The following is a 19175-nucleotide window of genomic DNA, read 5'->3' on the forward strand; positions in this document are numbered from 1 at the left end:
GAAGAAAATCCGACTGAAAAGTAATGTATATGATCCTGTTTGGGGAAACAAAATACACAAAATATATAGGTCATTAGCTTTTATAAGAATTTCAAAATTTATTTTTCTATCAATAGCAAACTATTTGGAGGTATCTAATTATGCATTGTGTTTAGAAGTCTTCTTTTGAGCAAAGAATGCTCCTGTATGATACTTCTAATTTCCTCATTAAGTTTACTTTTGCTCCAAATAGTGTTTACCACTAGATATAAATAAATTTAAATTACTACTTCTTAATGGGAATAATGCATTGTAAAATAATGGAGTTTTCTAGTTATATAGAAATGCGGTCAACCAAGTACCAAATAACTGAAATATAATGAACCATGCAATTTTGATTTGGCTTTGTAGACCTGACATTTGCAGTTCAGTGGGCGACTCAGTACCTTAAATCTCCCCCTAAATCACAGATTTGGAAAAAAGTCACACCTAGGATCAAATCCCAAATTTGCTTCTTTTCAGCTGTGTCAGCAAGTAACTTGACTTTTCTAAGTCACAGTTTCCACATCTGTCAGGCAATCAGTGATAACAAAACTTGCTTCTTGATGCTGTCATCATTAAGTGGCAGATATATGGAAAGCACACAACCTCAGTGTCTGGCATTTAGTACGCACTCAATAAATTCAAGGGACTTTATGGGCTATATTTTAATTGTTAAATAATACAAAATGTATTTAAACTATTTGTGTGTATTTCTTTAATTGAATTAACTAAAGTTGAGTTAGGAAGGGGATATAGAAAGAAAACATATACAGTCCTGAAAAGGAATTTAGTGCCTTATGGTGTTTGGGAATTGCACTCTATGTCTCCTATCTATTCTACTCTTTCTTATACAAACTCCAACCTTTTACTAACAAAATATAACCAATTATCACTGTCTTAATTATAGATTCTATTCATCTAAAGTGTGTTGATTATGTAATCATAAATATTACCATTTAAACTTTAATAGTAATAACATATCTATTTTTCTTACTAATACTCTAATATCTAATATGTTTGTTCTCTTATTCTTGTGCAATCTTTCCTTGGAACCAGCGGCTGCTTCAAAGAATAAACTTAAAGGTGAGCTCCTATCATTTTGCATGACTCATCATGATTCATTTTTCTGGTCAGTCATCTAAGCCATCTTAATTGATGGAGCCAATTCTGTTGGTGAAAAAAGTAGTTTTGTGTATGGACGTTAGTAGTAAATTCCTACAAATAGAAATATATTGGTTATTTCAGTTATTCAGTTTCTGATATATGTCTATGTTTGCATGATTGTGAGTTTGTTTTCTTGTTTTATTTCTCACTTTATTCCAAGTGGAATACAGTGCTTTTGTGCACTAACATTTTGCCTATTGACCCTAGTTTTCTTGATAAAATTGTGAACTGAAAAAAAATACACCAGAAAATAAAGCTGATAGCAAAAGTTTCAAAAGCAAAAATTCATAGAATTACATGAAAAGAAAATATCATCCTTTAAAAAATGAATATTATAAACTGTACATTTCTATTTATGACTTTTCTTCTATTTCCTAGTTGCATTAAGTTGGTATTTGCTAGAATCCTGGAAATATAATTTCATGAGTGAGGATGTGCTTGTCTAATGCCAGAATATCTCCCTGAAAGGAAAAAGACTTTTGGCTCAATACATTTTTTTTTTTACAAACAGTTTATTGTCACGTTGGTTTTCATATAACACCCAGTGCTCATCCCCACAAGTGCCCTCCTTCATGCCCATCTCCCCCTCCCCCCCACATCCATCAGTCCTCAGTTTTTGTCAGCATTCAAGAGTCTCTCATGGTTTGCCTCTCTCCCTTTCCCCCACCATTTCCCCCCTTCTTCTCCCCCTTTTTCCTCAGTTAAGTTCCTCCTAATCCTCCTATACGTGCAAACATATATTTGTCCTTCTCTGCCTGACTTATTTCGCTCAGCATCACACCCTCAAGGTCCATCCATGTTGCTACACATGGCCAGATTTCATTGTTTCTCATTGCCATGTAGTATTCCATGGTATAGATAAACCACATCTTCTTGATCCATTCATCTGTTGATGGACACTTAGGCTCTTTCCATGTTTTGGGCTCAATACATCTTTATGGTTTTGAAAAGATTCAAATATATGTATGGGTTTATAGTTCAAATATATGTCATGGATTTATAGTTCATATGTTTTAATTGTGTACTCTCAAGAGCACTCTATATATTTAATTTTTTCACCTTCTTATATAGCAAAAATATATATGGTTTATCCTTCATTTATCTTTCAAATAGCTTTCATTTATAGAGCAAAACTGCAGTTACCTTATTGGTCATATATCTATTATCTTCAGTTTCTACATCTACAGAGTTATAAATAACAATAAAAACTTTAAAAGGCTGTGATGGTGGAGTTAAGTAAAATATGTAAAACTGTTTGTAGACTACTATTTAAACAATGCTAGTTTCCTTTGTTTTTCACAAACCTAGCTCTTTGTAGAGAATTTCTGAATCGTCATTGTTTAACACTGCTCTGCCTAATACCTTCCTGCATGTGCTCAGGAAGAACAACCAGTAGTTTTGTCTTTTTCATCAATGTCCCATATTCAGATCTGCCACAAGGCCACCCTTTTCTACTATCCATCTCCCTCCAGCCCTGCCTTTCCCCACGTTTATATTTTACAGCTTATTTTAACAATATGACAGTTTCATCTTTGAAGTGTTAACGACTCCCTATTTATAAATCTAACCATTTAGTGCGCAACTACCATTTTCCTAGCAATATCCTTGTTTTATAGAACACTGAAGATACAAAAGACAGGTGGCAAAATTATTGTTACCCTGTTTTACCCTCCACTGTAGCCTCTTATTTCAGTTGTTTCAGTAAATACCCTAATAGAATTAGCCAATCCTTGCCACAGTAATTTTTTGTCTGGCAGTGAACAAAAGAAATGTGTTCATATAGCATTCAAGAAATTACTTCATAATGAATGCATGTTTATGAATATATAGCATAATGTATATAATAAAAGCTTAAGAAGTAAGCTTTAAGAATGAAGATTTAAGAACAGTGTATAATAATGTCTTCGTTGTAGTATATAGAACTTGATTGGAAAGAGAGTTAGGGAGAGACATACATATAGAGGTTGAAATACATGTTCTCAGGGAATGCTTTCTGTTGGGGGCTAGAGCTTGAACTGATTCCTGAAGGATGGATAGAGTGTAGAGAGAAAAAAAAAAGTTACATGGAAAATCTAATTTGAAAATATAAGTAAACAATTGAAAGCAGGAATGAGTACAGTCCATTTCAGGATAGTGAGGACACCTTTTGAATGAAATCTATGTTTTTATGAGAGTGAACAGGCAATTGTGTGATTATGAGTCTTACTGCATGTGATTACATAAAACTTCTTGTAATAATCACATCTATGATCACTGGATAATTCTTAAAAACAACAGGTGATAATTCAATTTAAAATAAACAGGTTAAAAAACATGAAGTACAGGAACCAACTTTTAATTGGAAGATTATAGCCCTAAATTATGTTACAAATGCCTGTTAAATCATGTCAGGATTCAAGCTGGCTAGGATTTTGCAATGCAAACATATTCCTATGCCTAATTTAGTACTTCTCAGAAAGACATTCCTACTGCCCCACCCCTATCTATTTTATTTGAATCTCCTTTCTCCACCTGTGTAGAAGACTACAGGAGGTTTAAAGACATAGTTTAACCTAAGCCTATATTTTTGGATCTCCAAAGTGTTATGGAGACACAAAATGATACTTTCTAAAAGGAACTGTGCCTCAAGTAGAAATTGAAAATTTATTTCTAATGATGGATTGAGACAGATGTGTATTATGTAGAGATAACAGAGAGAACTACTCCGTGTTTTTATTGTCCAATTTCCATGTCAAGGCAAGTGGTCTTCAGACAGGAAAGAAACAAAATGTAGGAAAGAGGAAAAGAAAACCCAAGGTAATTTAAGGGCAGTTGGTTGCTTAAAAATAGTTTGTTTCTCCTGACCCAAACAAAAACATATCCTAGGGAACCAAGGGAAGTATTGGAGAAGATCCGGTCTCATTCATTTATCCTTATGGAATCATCCAAATGTGGAGAGCTTCCCGGATATTGGAAAGAAGAATATGTCTTGATTTTTTTTTTTTTTAAAGGAAAAAGGATTACATTCCAGAAACCATAGACTGGAAAATTTGACATTAAATGCCCAGTAACATTTTTTTAATTTTTTTTTTTTTTCTGAGAGAGTGAGAGAGAGAGACAGTATGAGCAGGGAGGGTCAGAGACAGAAGGAGATATAGAATCTTAAACAGGCTCTGGGCTCTGAGCCAGCTGTCAGTGCAGAGCCCGACGCGGGGCTCAAACCCACGAACTGTGAGATTATGACCTGAGCTGAAGTCGGAAGCTTAACTGACTGAGCCACCCAGGCACCCCGTATTTTAAAATAAGACTCTAAACAGCTATTTATGAGTGTGTAGATTAAAAGATTTCGTGGAGTCAGTTAGCAGTTATTAGTAACGGCATAGAAAATTACCCTAATTTTCTCCCACTCCTTTTTTTTTATAATGGTTGGTATATCAGTATCTGAGGGCAATAGTAGAAACATAATATATCTGAATATCATCAAATCTTGCAGCAACTAAACCTTTCCTTATCTGTGCAGAAACTGTCATTCTGAAGATCATTAATTATTCTTTACTGGTGAAATTCAATGGTGGTTTCCCAGTCCTCATATTGCTTATTTTTTCCTGCTGAATATATATATCTTGATATTATGTATATGTATATATTTCCCTTGGTTTTAGTGCCTCTGTATAGATTTCATTTTCTTCTTAATTCCTCTTTGCCTTTCTTTCTAATTTTGTATCTTGTTTTGGAATATAGTTTTCATTTAGGTGGTATCTTTGATCTCTCAAGAGATTGCTTGTTGCTGTATTGGTCCAGTTCTTTATAGCCTCTTGGGGAGATGAACTTTACTTGTTACAAAATAAAGGAAGCAACTATTTTCTAGATGAATATGTACCCACAACCAACCTCCCTCGACCACTGTTTATTAAGAGAAAGACAAATGATCCAATCAAATTCCTCTCCTGAAAACTTACAACTGGAAGAGGAGGGTGGGAGTGGCACCTGGGTGGCTCAGTCAGGTAAGCATCAGATCCCGGATTTCAGCTTAGGACATGATCTTACTGGTTGTAAGGATTTTATTTTTAATGTTTTTTATTTATTTTTGAGAGAGAGATAGAGACAGCATGAGCAGGGGAGGCTTAGAGAGAGAGGGAGACACAGAATCTGAAGATAGACTCCAGGTTCTGAGCTGGCAGTCAGCACAGAGCCGGACGTGGGGTGTGAACCCACGAATCGTGAGATCGTGACCTGAGCTGGAGTCGGTCACTTAACCAACCGAGCCACTTAGCCACCCAGTCGCTCCTTACTGTTTGTAAGTTTGAGCCCTGTGTTGGGCTCTGCACTGAGAGCGCAGAGCCTTCTTGGGGTTCTCTCCCTCCCTCTGTGTGTGTGTGTGTGTCTCTCCCAAAAATAAATATATAATTAAACTTAAAACACACACAAAAAAAGAGAAACTGAGAAAGGGGGAAGGAGAGAATAGGAAAACTGAAAGGAATAAGAAAAAGGAAGAGAAATGGGAATGTGTTTGTTATACTTTGTGGTAATAAATTTTGTAGGTAAAACTGAATGAGGAGAAGAATTAAATTTGAAAAAAAGAGAAACAGGAATGTACAAGGAGTGAAAGGAAAGAGAGTGCCCTCATGGTGCCCAGTTCCCTTGTTCTAATAAAAGATTCTATTTTATCCTTGCCCTTTGGGTTTAAGACACAGCTCTCTTGTAGTTATGCTTTCTAGATAGATTTCTTTTGGTTGCAGTCAAAAGAGAACAGATTAATATAATCACCTTCTTCCTCTGAAGAGTTCTTAGTTGATTTTTGTTAACACTTCTCTAAACTTGGTCTTCTATTAACCTTACATCTGTAATTCCCATCACCCAGCTGAGCATTTGAACCTGAATATAAAAACTGAATCTCATATTTTTTTCAAATCTGAACTTTTGGGGTTTGCTGTGTCTTCTCATGAACACCTATTTGCCTAATTTCCTAGATGATTTGAAACATGCTTAATCCTTCCACCTTAATGGCCCCCATAGATGATCAATTATCAAATGGTCCTAAGTTTGTGAGAATAAAATGATTGTTTTGGTTTTGGTATGGGGATAGCTTTTGCATAGATCCCTCTTCTTCAAAACATTCATTTCTCAGAGATTTCCTAGAGTAGTTTCTATTTGTCTCCTGCTTTAATTCTCAACATTATACAATCTACTCTGTATTCATATATCACGTTAAATTCATATAACATCAGTTTACTATCCAACTTGCTTTCATATAACCTACACTCATATTTCAGCAAGTTCACTAGTGCCTTGCCACTTAGAGAAAAAGGTACCCTGAAGTGTTCTTAAAATTTATTTTCATGAAAGGATTATATTTCACTCTGTCATAAACCTATAGACCAAGTGTATCATAGTAATTTATATTGTTACAGAATATTACACAATTTCTAAATAGTTTTAATGCCATAAATATATTTTTGTTTTCAGTCTGATTTTTAGGCTTTAGTTTTTATTCAGAATTTGACAGCTATAGAGGGGATAATATTTTATGCCATTTCTAGCTATTACCTGTAATCATATAATCATTTTTCAGTGTTCAAATAAAATTAACATAATTATTCTGACTTTGCATAAGAATTAAAAGATAATGAAGGACACTCAGCAATCTAAATTGAGATACATATGTGGTTTAGAGAAGAATCGGCATTTTAATTTATTGGATTTAAGTGATAGTCATACATAATATTTTTAAATAAATGACTTATTCATTTATTCATATTGTAAATATAAAGTCTGCTTTTCAATCAAAATACAGCATTTAGTATCCCAAGTTTCCCATCATGAATTACAAGGCACATAAGAGGCTGACACTGACACATTTTTTTAAAGTACTTTTAGATTTTGTCTTAAGTGGAGCTCAGTTTATACTGTATAATATACACTATATATTAAGAACTTCTACTTGGTAGTCAGACAGACATACGTCCAATACTGATTTTTCAACTTACCTGATTTGAGCACCTGGAAAATTGCTTAACATCACTCAACATTCAACTGTTGTGAAAATTATATGGAATAATGTATAGAAAGAGGTTAACCTAGGGAATGGCACATAATAAACAGTACATTTTACTATAATTATTGTTATCATCATTGCTATTATTATTTAAATGACATCTGAGGAGAAAACAAACATGTAGTCAAAGTCAAACAAACATGTAGTTTAGTCCAAAAACTAAAACTTCTCTTCGAGAGTCTGCTATATTTCATCTTTGTGGTGGTATTCATGTTTATATTCATTATAACATAAAAATAAACACAAAATATAACATGAATGGTCCACTTAGACATATGTATTTTTTCTTTTTTCACATTTAAATATTAAAATCCAAAGTGTATACATGATATCATTAAAGAAGCTCAACCAATAGCAAAAGGAAAAAATTAAGAAAATTATGTTACAGTGAGATCCATATAATACTTAAAGTATAAAAATTACTTGTTTTCATTATATGTGAAGAAACTGAGAAATAAAATGATATATAATTTCTTTTGAAAACATCACTCTACTCCTTTGTTTGAAGCTCTGTTTATATTTTAAATTTAAAATTATAAGGAATCGGGGGCTCAGTCAGTTAAGCAGGCAACTTTAGCTCAGGTCATGATCTCATGGTTTGCTAGTTCGAGCTCCACATTGGGCTCTTTGCTGAAAGCTCAGAGCCTGGAGTCTGCTTCAGATTCTGTCTTCCTCTTTCTCTGTCCATTCCCCCACTCACACTGTGTGTGTGTGTCTCTCTCTCATAAAAATAAATAATCACTAAAAAATAGTAACTTAGAAATATAAGGCACTATTCAAACTCTTGCATAACAGCTAAAAAATCTTCAGCAAGTGTAACTTATCAAGAAACAAGCTTATGTTTTTTTATCCCACACAAGGCTGATCTAAAGAAATATACTGGGAATGTTAAAAATACACCAGTCTCCCTTAATCCACAGTTTAGCATTCCATGGTTTCAGTTACCAGCGGTCAACCTAGTCTGGAAGCAGATGATCCTCATTCTGAGTATTGTCAGGTCAGCAGTAGTCTAATGCTACCTGTGACATTCACTTCATTTCATGTCATCATAGAGGCATTTTATCATCCCACATCATCACAAGAAAAGTGAGCGCAGCATAACATGATATTATGAGAGAGGGAGAGACCACATTCACAGAACTTTTATTACAGTATATGGTTATAAGTTGTATTATAAATATTGTTCTATTTTATTGTTGTTGTTAATCTCTGTGTCTAACTTATAAATTAACCAGTATAGGTATGTATACAAAAAAGCATAGTAAATATAGGATTCAGTATTATCTATGGTTTCAGTAATCCACTGGGGGTCCTGGAATGTATTTCTTACAGATATGTCTGTAAGGGAATTTAAAAGCATGTTATGTTTCTATAATGGATTCACTAAGGGGTTTGGTTGGAAGGCCCATGGATGGTACCTCTTAGAAGATTCTTTTCTGCATCCACCTTCTTTACTTCATCTCAGTTCTCTAGGAAAATTGCCAAAGATACTGATGTATATGATAATGCAATGATATTTTTAAATATATAGCTTATTCCTGAAGCTTTTTTTGATTTTAAAAAAGTGGATAACAATTATAATAGCTAATATTTTCAATGTTCACTATGTACCAAACATTACATTGGACATTGTAAGTGTGTTTTCTTTTTTTAATGTTTATTTATTTTGAAAGAGGGAGAGAGTGTGTGTGAGGGAGAGAGTGGGGAGGAGCAGAGAGAGAGGAAGAAAACCAAGCAGGCCTGACACAGAGCTTTATCTCACAAATGTGAGATCATATCCTGAGCCAAAATCAAGACTCAGGTGCTTAACTGGCTGAGCCACCCAGGCACTCCTGTATATGCGTTTTCTAATTTAATCTTCACAAAATCTTTGAGATAGATCCATTATTATCTTTATTTTTCTTCAATGAGGAAAGTGAATGAATGAATGAATGAATGAAGAAAGAGAAAGGAAGGAAGGAAGGAAGAAAATGAAGCAAAGAATTAAGAAATTTGGTTCACAAAATCAGAGTTACTGACTCCTGAGTTCTAGTTTTTAATCTATTAAAGCCTCTAAAAATTTCAGACTAAATTAATCAACATTATGATACACCTAAATCTTATGCATTTATTTAAATATATTTACCTAGGTCTCATCCACCCATGTAGACCTGGGGCTGAGAATGGGAGTAAAGTAGAATGTTGATCAGTTGTTCTTAGGAACAAATAAATTGGACCTACCTACTGGGGTATATCGGCAAGGAAATTATTCTCCCAGTAGACTTCTTATTTCTCATTCTTTTTAAATTCTTTTCTGTGGGTCCCTCATTCATTCACCTTATGTTAACCTCACTCCTCACTTATTCTCTCTTAGGAAAGTGAGGAGGTAATTAGTTTCTCAATAAGATGAGTAGTGTTCTAGAAAAGCTTTAGGCATAACTAATGTGAAATGCTGAAATCAGAAGAGGGTAACAGGGTTAAAGAGTGTGTTCATAAAAATTTCATTGTAAGATGATTCAGTAGGTCAAAATGTAGATAACTTTTCTTGTTTTTAAACTGAAGCTTAATTTAATGTGGTTTCTGGTATTTATTTCTCACTATAGAGGGGTTTTGACATGTATTTGTTCTGTGGAATATCTTATTACTTACTATTGTACAGCTGTCCCTCTTCATGCTGTATAGTACAAACTAGTGTAGGTCAGGATAGAAAGACCTTTCCAGATACTCCACTCACAATTCTAAAAGAATATTATTTTTCTCTTGATTTTATGAAGTTTCTTCCCCCGTTGTCTCTCCTGTATTCTTGAAATGCAAATAAAGATTTGAGCTTTCCTGTGGACATGTGGATAAAGATAACTCATTTGCCACCAAAATTCTAACTTTATAGAATTAGAAACTGATTTTTGTTGCTACTTTAAGTTTACATCCTCATTTCTGTCATAAATAAATCATTGTCATATTTTTTTTATTGCCTCTAAACACATCTCATCCAAAAGGCAGAATCTTCTGGGACTCGATTCATTCAGTTGGTTCATGTCATTCTATTATGTTAATAAAATTGGTATTTTCTTATTCTACAGCTGCTGTGTGGAGTTTAGAAAGTCTGTAATTAAAATCCCAAGGTTTGTGAAATCTTACAGGTTTCTAAACAGAAAAAAAAAGTCTATTATAAGGAGAAATACAGTGATCAATGTTTAACAGTTGGGCATTTAAGGGAAGTTTCAAGCTAAGTGCCATAAAGTGAAGAATAAAATTACAGTAAAAATAAATTCTAATTTATACTTCAAATTAGATGGAATGATTGTTTATGAGTCTTTAGTGGAAAAGAATCATTTTACTTGGCATCATAATATAAAATATTTATCACTAGCAAAGCATACTATTGAAGCTTTGGGGAAGTTTATCAGAGTAACTTGGTTTTAGTATCTGCTCTACTATTTACTTGTTCTTCACATTGGTAAAGTAAGGATAAAAAATATCAGTACTAACTAACTCGTAGAATTATAATAATATATAAAAAGAATTTATAATGATGATTTTATAATGATATATGTAAAGAATATGTGGAAACACTTTTTAAATAGCTAATTGATATTTAAATGTATAAATAGTTATTAATTAGATAAGGCATAAGCACATAGCCAGGAACTTGATATTTAGTAATAAATAAAAGGTGGCTCTTATTCTGAGTCCATTCTCATGATTCATGTGCTGGAAAGACCTTTTAATAATGATATCCATTTTATGCTTTTTCTTATTGGGCACTCTTGGAAAAGGAGTGAACAAATATGTTTCTCAATTTAATAATTTTTATTGAGTGTCTGTACTATGCTAATATATAATGGAAAGAAAAAATACTGCTTAGTTTTAACTTCATGAGGCTTTCACTCACTCATTCATTCATTTATTCATCCAGCAGTTCCAGGGATAGCTACAAATATATCAGTGAGAAGAAAAAGTAAGGTATACACTATTGTGTATTGCAACATAATAAGCATTATGAAAAAAAAAAAAAAGCAGAAGAGTAAGACAGGAATATGTGGGCAGAGTAGAGAATGGAGGTGGTTCTAATTTTGAACAGGGAGATGAAACATGAGGGCATTTGAAGAGAGTACTGATGCTGAGATACCAAGCCAAGAAAGTGTGGAAGAAGCATTCTAAGAAGAGAAATCAGCAAGAGCAGAGACCTTCAGGCAGTGAGGGACCTACTGTATTTAAGAGACCCAGTGGAATTAGAAAAGTATGAGCTAGGAGAGAAAAATAAGAAAGAAGTCATAGAAAGAATGAGGACCCAAATCATATAAGGATTTTTGTTTTGCTCCAAGTGAGATGAAAAGCCACTGGAAGTTTGAGTAAATGAGACACATATACTGATTTAGTTTTTATAAGATCAGGTTGGATGTTCTTATGAAAACAGATTGAAATGAGAGCCATTGGCACATTTTTCTAGGAAACCAGTGAAGTGAAGATGGTGGCAGGAGTCAGAGTCATAGCAATGGAGATGGTGAGAAGTAGTCATGGAAGTCATACCTACCAAATTTTGCTGACTGGACATGGAACATGACATAAAAGATGAGATGTAGGATGATTTCAATGTATTATTTGATTAGTTTTGTTTTTGTCTGAAATAATTGGACGGACACATTTACCTTTACAAGATGGAGAAGACTTTGGGAAGAACATGGTGAAATAATGGAAACTCAGACTTGAATACATGAAGTTGGAGATCCAGGTGACAATGACGTATAGAAATTGGCTATACAAAAAATGAAATTCAGGAGAAAGTTCTGGACTGTAGAAAAAATAGTCTGGAAATAGTTGTCTATGAAAGCATATAAAGCTGTGAGATTGAATAGATTTATTTAAGGTATAGTTTAGAGAAGAAAAAAAGCCTTAGGACTGAGTTTTCAGGTACTCAAAACTCAAGTTCAAACAGATAATGAGATATAAGCTAAGGAGTCAGCAACTGAATTAAACGTTCTTTTTTAAAAAGTTTATTTTCTATTTTGAGAGGAGAGAGAGAGAGAGAGACACCAGAGGAGGGGCAGAGAAAGATGGACAGAGAGAATTCCAACCAGACTTTCTGATGCAGAACTCAATCACAAAAACCCCAAGATCATGCTCTGAGCCCAATTCAAGAGTTTGGTGCTCAACTGACTGAGCCACTCAGGCCCCTGAGTTAAATGTTTTGGATAGATGAGAACTGAGAATTTATTACTGTATTTATCAAAGTAGAATCAATGGGGACATTGGTAATTGCCATTTAAGATAAAGTATATAGAGATAAATCAAATATACATCTGAAGAAATATGCAAGTTTGCTACTGTAAAACAATGGCATTAAAATACAATGAGATCTGATTACAGAGACATTTACTTTAATGAAAGAAGGCATAGGGATAACTTCTTGGAAAAAGTGATGGTCAGGAGAAAAATAAAGAACAGCTAAGTAAATGAAGAAGAGAGGGAAAAAATTCCCAAGTCAAGGAAATGGCAGCAAAAAAAGCAACTAAAAAGCAATATAGTTTCTGTGAGGAATCAATGGGAACAAGGATCAAAATAACAGTGGACATCAAATTCAAAGAATCCTTGCCAAGACCAATGCCAAGAGACTTACCTATTATATTTTCTTCTAGGAGTCTTATGGCTTCAGGACTGATGTCATATGTTCAATCTGTTTCATGTGGATTTTTTGTATATAGTATACATTAATAATCCAATTTTATTGTTTTAAAGATGGCTATCCAGTTTTCCTAATACCATTTATTGAAGAGACTATGATTTCCCCATTGTATATTCTTGTCTTGTCTTGTTTAACCACATATGCATAGGTTTATTTTTCGAGTCTCTATTCTGTTCCATTGATGAATGCATTTGTTTTATACTAACAATGTGCTATTTCAATTACTATAGCTTTGTAATGTGGTTTAAAATCAGGGAGCATAATGCCTCCAGCTTTGTTCTTGTTAAGATTGCTTTGGCTATTTGAAGTCTTTGGTGGTGTTGTACAACTTTTAGAATTGTTTGTTCTATTTCTGTGGGAAAAAAATGCAATTGGAGTTTTTAGAGGGCTTGCATTGAATCTGTAGATTGCTTTGGATAATGGAGACATGTTAACAATGTTAATTCTTCCAATCATGAACATGGAATGCTTTTCCATTTATTTGTGTCCCCTTAGTTTCTTTCATCCATATCTTATAGTTTTCAGTGTCAGATCTTTTACTTCCTTGGTTAAATTTATTCCAAAGTATTTTATTATTTTTGTTGCAATTATAAATGTGATTGCTCTCTTAATTTCTCTTCTGATAGTTTGTTGACATACAGAAACACAACTGATTTTTTTTTATATTAGTTTTCTATCCTGCAACTCTACTGAAATAGTTTATTAGTTCTAACCATTTTTTGGTGGAGTCTTTAGGGTTTTCTATATATAATATCCCATGTAGTACCTTGAAGTTTCTGTTACAGAGCTTTTTCCCTATTCTAAAAACAATGGAAATCAATCTAGGGATTTTAAATGGAAATAAGAACGGGGATAATGAGATAGACTCACACATATAATTTGAAAGAGATTACTGAGATTTCTTGAAGAACAAATTAGAAGAGATTACTATAGATGACAAAAAGACAAGTTGAATTGTCTGAAGACTTATGGTAGTCCAGGGGAAAGTAAAGGTAGATTGGCCGAGAATAATTACTGGTAACATCAAGGAGAAGTAGATTTGAGAGAATAGAAAATCCTTTTGGGAATACAGTTGAAACATTTAGCAGGAAAAAAAAAAAAAAACCCAACCAACCAACCAACAACAACAACAACAACAAACAAAAACAAACCCTGATCCATGAGTACATTGGTGCCTCTACACATTTATTAAAGGTTTAAAATATTTTATTATTCTTCATTTCTCTTCATTGTCAACAATACTGCAGATCTAAAAGCAGAAACCTAGAATTACAGTCCTGATATTGTCATTATGTCAGCCACAGAAAAGTATGTTTATATTGTACCATGGAACAGAACTAAAGGAAAGGAAAATTGTAGACTATATTACCAGGAAAGAAATTAGTAACATTTTCTTTTCCCTGAAATAATACTTATGTATACTATTGATTCTTATAATTGAAATAGTTAGAAAGTTTCATATATCTAAATAATTCAAGGAAGAGGAAACCTTATATTTTTAAAAAGTCAGAAAAACACACTAGAAGTCATAAAAATGCACATCTTAATTATATATGTACTAGTTGGATCTATTTTGGATACGACAAATTAAAGTTTACTTATATATTTGATTTTTTTTTATATATTTGATTTTTGATGAGAATTCAATTTGAAGTTATTTTAGTGACATCAAAGTGGTAATGTGTGTGGTATATGCTTCAAAAGGTTTATTAATTTATCTCACTACTTTGGTGTTTTCCCATCCTGGCCAAAGAAAAGCCTCCTACTGGCAGAGTAAGACACTAAATTATTTCTATGTAATCTTTTCTTCAAGGTGTGATAATCATCTTAGAGTTCACTTAAATATACTTTCTAGGTACAAGGCAAGAATATTGTTTGGCTTGAACAATCACCAAATAGTTCATGAAGTGATTGTTTTCTAACTCAGCCAGAAATCATCTTGGGAAAGGCTGTCAAATGTCTTGACTGCTTCACCAGAGTTTGGGAATCCCAGTAATATAGAGTCACAATGGCAGGTGCAACTAGTTTGTGGTAGTGTCCTCAAATGGACGTTGAGGAATCAGAGAGCTAATATCTCTTTATATCAGGATACAGTTTCCTGTAGAAATAGAGATAGATGCTTCTCTGCAATATGTTGTTTATCTCATTAAAAACTTTGAGTTTACTTCTCTGCAAATAATTACTCTCCATGCATGAAATAATTTCTTTGTTACAAACTTAAGGAATGAATTTAAAGATAGGTGAAACGTAGCTATACAGCTGTAGATAGATACATAGGTAGATTGTAAAACTCCTTAAAAGCTTTTTGGAGGGTTAACTAATGCTTTGGGATTTTTCACATTCAAATCTTATTTAATGTATCTGCCATGGCCAAGAGTAATTTCAGTGTGATAATGTGACTCTATTACAGCAATATAAGTGTTTAATGCACATTTCTTCCTTGGCTATCTCAATAATCATAAGATTTTAGAAGTCCTAGTCATTTCCAGGAGATTCCTTAAAATAAAACAAAAGAAAACACGTATGCCCATGGCCTAATAATAAGAGATCTACAGAAAGAAAGCATTCTTTATAAACTGTTTTGTTTTAAAATCTAGTAACTGGAAATGCATTTAGTACCACACTAACTCATTCATACTTAATTATTTGTGGATTCATTTCCAAAATACTTATTGAATTGATGTGTAGCTCACTAATCAAAAATAGTAAGAGTATATTGTATATTTGGGAATCAAATCTAAAACCTCAGCAGACATACCTATCAGTCTCAATGATTTAAAATAAACTGTATGTAGCAGAAAAAATGAATATGTTTATAATCTAATTTTAAAAGACCACATATGATTTTTGCAAAAACTTTCCCCAAGAAAATAAACATTACAATTTTGTCCGAGATTATCTCATTTATCATTGACTTCTATGTAGCAAAATGGAATAGAAAGTTGCATTATCAGTTTATATATTCTGTTATAAACTTCGACTACTACCGATTTACATACCAAAACAAATTTTGAATGAATAGAGTCATGCTGCTTTTGTTTTTGAAAAGTTATCCGTAGTCTTAAAGGAAACTGTCACTTTAAAATGTATTGGAGTATGGGCAAGAAATTTTAAGATGTCAATCATATTATTACTTCTAAAACTGGTAAAAAGATGAATACACTAAAATATATTTTCTGTTACTGAGCTTTAAACAAAGGAGATGAGATTTGTTTACTTTTAAAATTATATAACTGCTTTAGTTTCATCAATAGTTTCTGGAAATATAAATGACAGATCTGAAATTAACTTGGGCATATAATTGAGGAAGAGAAAAAAGTAATTTAAGTGGAAATAATAACGTGGCTGGAAAATGAGTAAGATGACAATAAAATTATTGAAAATACATATAAAATGCAAGTTGCATTCATTGTGGAGAGTACAATGTTAGAAAGTGCTTTTATTTTGAAAGAAAATAAAACGATTTTAACTTTGAATATCAAAGCATATATAGTTGCAGGTGAGAAAGCACTGGAATAGATAAAATTTAAACAATTGTCCAAGTATGAATAAAACTTGAAACAATCTATTATTGGCAATTTAAAAAACAACAGACATGTCAGAAAATCAAAATTTAAAAATATGATGTGAGTTCTTCTTATCAAATTCTATGAAATGTGACATCCAAATGTTATTGAGAATTATATGCAAAGGACAGATGTGATCTCTGATATGAGATGAAAAAATGTAATTCTAACTTTTGCAAATGGGCTTAGCTTAATCAGCTAGTTTTACCTTAGAAACGAGTCTGATATGAATAATAGTATTCAATGTTAAAGAATAGTCCAATACAATTAATATCAAGGTCAAACACCTTAAAGGAAAGAAATTAATCACGTACACATTCATGTTGGAATTTAGCTGGAATGGATCACCAAACTGATAACATTTTATTTCTAGGAAATTTGGTAAACTAGTCTGTATCTTTTTGATCTCTTTAGATAGAAAGTGTTATTCCTACTCACTTCATCTTAAAGAATGTTTTACTCATCCAGTTGGTAAACAGTATGCTCTGTTTGCATGCCTTGTCCCAAGGAAAGCTATTACAGCATTTGATCCAATAGCTTCCGTAATAAATCAGGTATAATGAATTCTCCTGACAGTGTGGGGATCAAATAACTAACATTTTTCTACACTAATTCTAAAGGTTTGCTTTAAGTGACCATTATATCAAACTATAGTGACTATTCTTCAGGTTTATTATCGAAAGGCTTTAATTTTTGCTTTACTTTGGGGCTTGTATTATCATTGTCAATTACACTATCTTTTTCTTCTTCTTCTTTTTTTTTTTTTTTTTTGCTTCCTTTTGTTTCCATCTTTCTTCTTGCAACTATGAGGAATATGAGACCCTAATCATTTTCTTCTAGAATCAGTACAACAGTTTATCACCAGATTCTGTAGTTGTTGCTATTATTGTTGTTGTTTTAATTACCATAACAATTCATAGCCTTATTTAAGAATTTCAAGTCCCTAAAACATCAGCTGACTCCCTTAGAATCATTCTTTTCCTGCACAAGGAATTTGTCCTGCAATCCTACCACAAAGTAGTTGGAGCCAACTTCTTTCTGGCCCTCTGAAGCAGCTTGGAATTTTCCCAGCACTGATTAATTCCTTACATCTAATGTTAATCTCTATGTCCCTTCTTTAATCATATTCTCTATTAGAGCTCAACTCTATTCTCACCTGATCTAGCAGCTTTTTCCAGAATAGTACAAATACTCATCAGTAGTTCTTGCCCAGGAAGAGTTCTCCTTCCCCTTTCTACAAATTAACAGGCACTTTTGTGTTTCATGTGCTTCTCAAACAGTTGCCTACTGAGACACTTAGTATCAGTTGTCAGATTTCATTAGATCTTGGCATGTGCTTTGTTCAGTCCTGTTGTAGGAATTAACAGCCCTAAGCAAAGAAAAGGTTGAAATTCTTCAACCACTTGACCTGAGTGAGCATCTAAGATCTTTCAGTATCATCATTTATTTTATCATAAGGAGATACAATTTCGGCAAATAGCTGCCCTATTTATATTTTTGAAACCTTTCCATATAAATGATAAGTGTGTTAGTGCAAAGGTCATTGCTCATCTTAGATAATTATTTTCCCCAGGAGAAAAAAACAGAGTAACTTATATTTCCTTACTAAATAACAAATTATTTCACATATGGGAAATTCTCTATTCCACTATCACTTTATATTATTCAAGCTGAGATTTAAGAAACCAAATATACTTGTTCCTCCACTCTTGAGTTGTATGTTATTGTTTCACTCACTTAGAAAATAAAATGGGAAGGAAAGTACATATACTTTACTTTTCTTAAAAAGTTGTCCTGTAGACAAGAGAGACAATTGGAAATTAGTGTTTCATAAATCATTTGAATTATAAGAAAGCATGCAGTGAATTTCTAAATCTAAAACACTCCTTTTTACAAATCATTACTTGTTAAAAATTCTTCAGGGATATTAGAGCTGTTTGTTTGTTTGTTTATTTTCCAGTAACTACCTATTATGTGTCAAGTACCAGTCTAGCAGCTAAGAACATAAAGGATTTTGTGTACTGGTATCTAACACTCTCTCATTTCCTATTACCAGATTATAGAACACAAGAGTACACAGTATATTGTTATTTTATTTTGCTTGTTAGAGGCTCTGACCACTGATCAGAACTAGCATTATGGTGGTATCATCCAGTGGTTCCTATGCCAACTCATGGGCATTTGCCTATAGAGGTATTCTTTTACTTTCAGTGTGTGAATTTTACCTGATAAAGCATGCTATCAATATTATGCATGCATATCTTTCTACAAATGTTATCCTTTCCTGAGACCTTGTGTTGAAACCCACTATTAATACAGTGTGTCTGTGTCTCCATTCTTAAAAGCACATGATAAACCCTTAAGAAACAGAAGATAAATTAAGTTGAATTGATATTTTTAAATGACCTGTCAGTGGCTTAAATTATATATTTTATTTTGGTTTTGGTAGATAGTATTTGAGACAGTAATTATTATTTTTTTTTTTTGCAAATAGTTTATTGTCAAATTAGTTTCTACATAACACTCAGTGCTCATCCCCAAAGTGCCCTCCTTCATGCCCATCCCCCCCTCCCCCCCACATCCATCAGTCCTCAGTTTTTGTCAGCATTCAAGAGTCTCTCATGGTTTGCCTCTCTCCCTTTCCCCCACCATTTCCGCCCTTCTTCTCCCCCTTGTTCCTCCGTCAAGTTCCTCCTAATCCTCCTATACGTGCAAACATATGATATTT

General features: G+C 33.1%; 1 protein-coding gene across 1 annotated transcript in view; it reads left to right on the forward strand.

The window, feature by feature from the left end:
* The first annotated feature begins 1034 nt into the window (after positions 1-1034).
* Positions 1035-19175, forward strand: part of CADM2 (cell adhesion molecule 2) — a 334154-nt gene continuing 316013 nt past the window's right edge. The window contains exon 1 of the mRNA XM_039219198.1: positions 1035-1104. Within this exon, the coding sequence (XP_039075129.1) occupies positions 1035-1104 (70 nt within the window). The remainder of the gene's footprint in view (positions 1105-19175) is intronic.

This window comes from Hyaena hyaena, unplaced genomic scaffold (genome assembly GCF_003009895.1).
Source record: "Hyaena hyaena isolate Hyena2069 unplaced genomic scaffold, ASM300989v1 scaffold_803, whole genome shotgun sequence".
In the NCBI taxonomy this organism is placed as follows: domain Eukaryota; kingdom Metazoa; phylum Chordata; class Mammalia; order Carnivora; family Hyaenidae; genus Hyaena; species Hyaena hyaena.